Here is a 4268-nt window from a genome sequence, read left to right as displayed (position 1 = left end):
CTTGATTATTTGTTTTGAATCTCCAAGCATTCAATTGTTTAAAAAATATATATACTGCAGATTTGCAAGCGAGAGAAAATCAACTTTGATGAAAGGAAGATTCTTGTCAAACAGAAAGTTGAAAACCTCTGCTGTAAAATACTAATTGAATGTATCTTAACATTGATTGACTTGTTGTATTTGACAATCGATCAAACATTGTATCGTTATTGCACACCATGTAATAGAATCACTTTAGCAAAGCACACTGATAAACTGCTAATCGCTGACGCTCGTAGCAAAAAGTGTTCTTTACTTGTTTGGTGGTTGCTAAATAAAGGAACATGATACTTCCCATAAGGTACATATTGGAAACACCGTTTTGCAATTATGGCTTAGAAGTGAATACATTCAAAGAACGTAGATTTAGACCATATTGTAGCGAAGTTCAGGGTGTCAAGTGGTTTGTTATTTTAATATTGGTTAGAGTCATTTTAGTTAAAGAAACGGCTGAGGGGTATTTCTTAGGGAACCTCAGATTTTGGAGAAAAAAATGGAAAAAGTGAAATTGGAATAGTGGAAAGAATTTACAATTATACAACTCTATGTTGTATCTGGATGAGAATGCTCGCTCTTGCCCATTCTAAATGCTCTGTTTTTCTTATTCAGTAATAAATTATCTATAACTTCAACAAATTAGAGAACAAGTCAGTAAAGTACTACTTCGTGGGATAAAACGTCAAGCACTGCACATAGAACAATGTTAAAAAATGCCCGATTTTCCCCTTTTCAAATAACTGTTTAGAAACAATGTCTGCTAACCCAACATTTCTTGTTGAACTTAGTATCTTTTATCTCTGCTCAATTTCAAAGAAATGTTGCAAGATTGCCTCAAAGTTTACATCCGTTTATATACTATTGGCAAAGGTTTGTACTAAAGCACGAATTGAATTATCGCATATGAATGCCTCTATATGTGCTTTACAGCTTAACAAATCGGTAACGATTTCAATGTATAGCAGAACAATTGTTGCGATATTTCTTTCGACTTATACGGTTAAACCAACAGAGTTACTATTCTAATTCCCTTTACAAAGGTCAGACACTTACTTTGTCTCTCAGCCTTTCGTCTGAAATGTCATTCATTTTGCGTTTTAAGTTAAATTCAATATTATTTTTGACGGTGTCAATTACGAACAAAACTGCATTCTGATGCAAATGAAACATCCGGGGATAACGTTTGTAGAAAACTTTCTAGTCGTTAAATTGTACATCAACCGAATGAGGCCTTCTTTTGATATTTTATATTTTGGGCTAAATTTTATGCTTTTAAAGGTATAAAACTTTAATGCTTCCATAAGTAACAAAAATAATTTGATAGGTTCAATGATTCGTTTGAGGTTTTGTGGTTATCGAAGCTTCAAAAACGTTTTTTTGGGCATGAACACACATCATAAATATAGAAATTATATGAAGGGAACCTTTTTGCTGACGAACTTATATTAAAGGCAACAACAAAACCAACGATATGTCCAAGCATTTTTTCAGATATTGAAAACGTTAAACTAAGTGCAATCACAAGGACAGTTTTCACCATTGAGATAAATCTGTAAGTTTCACCACATGATCGACATCTTCAAACCAAAATGACATGTGCTGAGTTAAGCTGATTCCACGGGCAAAGAGGTGAGAATAACAATATTCAAAATTACAATTTTATATTAATTGGCGGTGGCTCTTTTTGGTTAGCCGAAGGTATTCGCCAGCATTAGGCTGATGTCGAACGTAGTCTTGATACAAAGGGCTCTCCGGGAACGCTTCCATTCCTTCCAATATCTCTTGTAAGGTGTTCTCATCTTGGAGTCTTTTCTCAACAGCAAGAGATCCATTCAGTTCTTGGTTGTGAGCTTGAGCCAATAAACGAAATGTTGCTATTAAGTTACTAGTAGCCGATGCTGAAAAAAATATCGCAAGGGATTAGATTTATTTTGTTAATTTCTATCCAATTTGGGATAAGAAACAACCATTGAAAATGATCAAAAACCGTGGTCCAATGGGGATGAAATTCTGTCAAGCCATTTCAATTTCAAATTTTAAAACAGCCGGGACGACATCGTTTGAGGCTTATATGTACAATACATTCAAGGGGTTTGTTCATTCAAATCATAGAAAGCAATCGAACCATTCGAGCGGAATTTCCATTTCTGTTCAAAATTTTACATTCTGTTCAGAATTATTTATTCTAACATTCTAAACATAGTAGCACTTAAGAGCTCTAGTATCACTTTGAGTACCATCGGCGAATGCATTTTTGTTTACTTCAGCCAACGGGTTTTAAACGTTTAAGCCAATACAGAAGAGAAGACTCCTTACGTGATTAGCGCTGCCGTTGAGATATATTTTTCACATAGATATACTGGGTGTGCCATAAGTCCTCGGAAACGTCCTTAAAACATTGAAAACTGTAGCTCAGCGATTGAGAATGATTTTTAAGAAACAATAATCTTGGCATGTCTAGCTAAATCGTTCATTTCTACAGCTGATCTTAGTTTTGCCTCTTTGTGTTTGAAAACAATGATAGAAAAAGTCCGCGAAAAGTAATTTTGTGGATGGAGGCTGGCGACAGCGACCACCTTCGCCATTGCCAGAAGCACCCTTTAAAGGCTCAAGAAAACGTATAATCCCACTGGTAACCTCAGTGATGGCCCAAAATTAAAAGGAAAAAAATATGTTGAATTCCACTGATGTGGATCAAGTGCAACCTAAATGGCACCCAGTATAGCAGAGTTCTTGGGGCAAAGATCATCAAAGCCCTTAACAGTCACTACGGCGCCGGGAATTGGGTGTTGCAGCAGGATGGTGCTCCCTGTTTTACTTAAGGCGTCAATCAGAAGTATTTTGAGTTGAAGTTGTACTTCAATAGATTCTGGCCCAACTAATTTTGGCCCCCTTTATCCCCAAACCTGAATCCAGTGGATTTCTTCATTTGGGCGCATATTGAGGAGAAGGCCTTCAGAGTCTTCCACCCGAAAGTGGACTCCCTCATTATGGCCGTGAATGTCAAGAGGCCCGCCATTCTGACGAGTCCGACGTTCATTGGAACATTGAAGCAGGAAAAGAAGATGACGTCATCTGCAAATTTTGAGAGCTCACTCGGACTTTTGAGGCCTAATATCTCTTTGTTAAGGGAGTTACAGACATTACAAAGACAGGTGGGTAGAGGTAAACGATGAAAATCTTGGTTATTGGAGTAGAGTGGATGGGCCAAATTGAACAGAGTGTAGCAAGTAGACGAGACGAGAGCTGAGAACAGAATGCCGGGGAATGTTGGTCAGCTGGAAAACAACTAAACCCCCACACTACATCCCCCTTTGTGAGTTTATTACGTAAAGTATAGGAGAAACACTATGCACAGATGAAATAAACCAACCCTTCAAATATTGGGAAATATCAGGCGGCCGCGTTGCGACTTAGAGGGTTCGCAGATTCCAGGAAGGATATCCAAAGAGCGAAAAGAGGGCTTGAGCACGGTACAGATACCGTGTCAATTGTACCATTCACGTCCAAAATAAAATAATGGATTGCCGCTCAACAACTTTTAAAGACCCTGTATACTGGGAAGAAAGAGGAGGAGAAACAACGTCAGAACGAACAAAAACGAATTCAGATTTGGAGAGAATTCAGATCAACCGAGATCGAATATCGCGCACAAATGTTCCAGCATTTGGAGGAACAGGGCTCACACTAAAGAACCGGCCAGAAATTCGCAAAGATTCGCCAAAAGTAGCCTGTGCAGCAGAATGACCTAAATCCGGCTTGTATGCCAAACGAAGCCCTGAAAGGACAAGCAGAAGCTTCTTATTCCAATCTTCAGCTCTTGTGAGTTTGGCCATTAATGAAGCCTTCATGGATCGGTGAAAACGCTCCACCAGGCCATTAGCTTGAGGATGGTAAGATGTTGTTTAGGTAGAGCAAATACCCAGAAAACGGCCAAGTTCCCGCAAAAGAGCAAATCCAAATTGTCTACCTCGGTCAGTGGTAATGATCTCTGGCACCCCAAAACGAGAGATCCAACCGTGCAATAATGCACTCGCACAATCCGCACTTGTCATGGAATGCATGGAGACAACTTCAGGCCAACGCGTCCACCGATCAACCATGGTGAACAAATATCAGTAACCCTCGGATTGAGGTAACGGCCCACAATGTCCACGTGAAGGTGTCCAAATCGCCCGGAAGGAGGATCGAAATCCCGAACAGGATGGCGATTATGGCGTTGTACCTTGGAC

The 4268-nt window shown here is 39.1% G+C and overlaps 1 protein-coding gene across 1 annotated transcript in view; it reads right to left on the bottom strand.

Annotated features, from left to right (window-relative positions):
* Positions 1 to 1247: 1247 nt before the first annotated feature.
* LOC131885665 (uncharacterized) overlaps positions 1248 to 4268 on the bottom strand; it is a 14747-nt gene continuing 11726 nt past the window's right edge. The window contains exon 3 of the mRNA XM_059233773.1: positions 1248 to 1934. Within this exon, the coding sequence (XP_059089756.1) occupies positions 1696 to 1934 (239 nt within the window). The 3' untranslated portion in view covers positions 1248 to 1695. The remainder of the gene's footprint in view (positions 1935 to 4268) is intronic.

This window comes from Tigriopus californicus, chromosome 8 (assembly GCF_007210705.1).
Source record: "Tigriopus californicus strain San Diego chromosome 8, Tcal_SD_v2.1, whole genome shotgun sequence".
Classification (NCBI taxonomy): Eukaryota; Metazoa; Arthropoda; class Copepoda; order Harpacticoida; family Harpacticidae; genus Tigriopus; species Tigriopus californicus.
The sequence above is the reverse complement of the archived record's forward strand: the minus strand, read 5'-3'. Positions and strand labels throughout refer to the sequence as shown.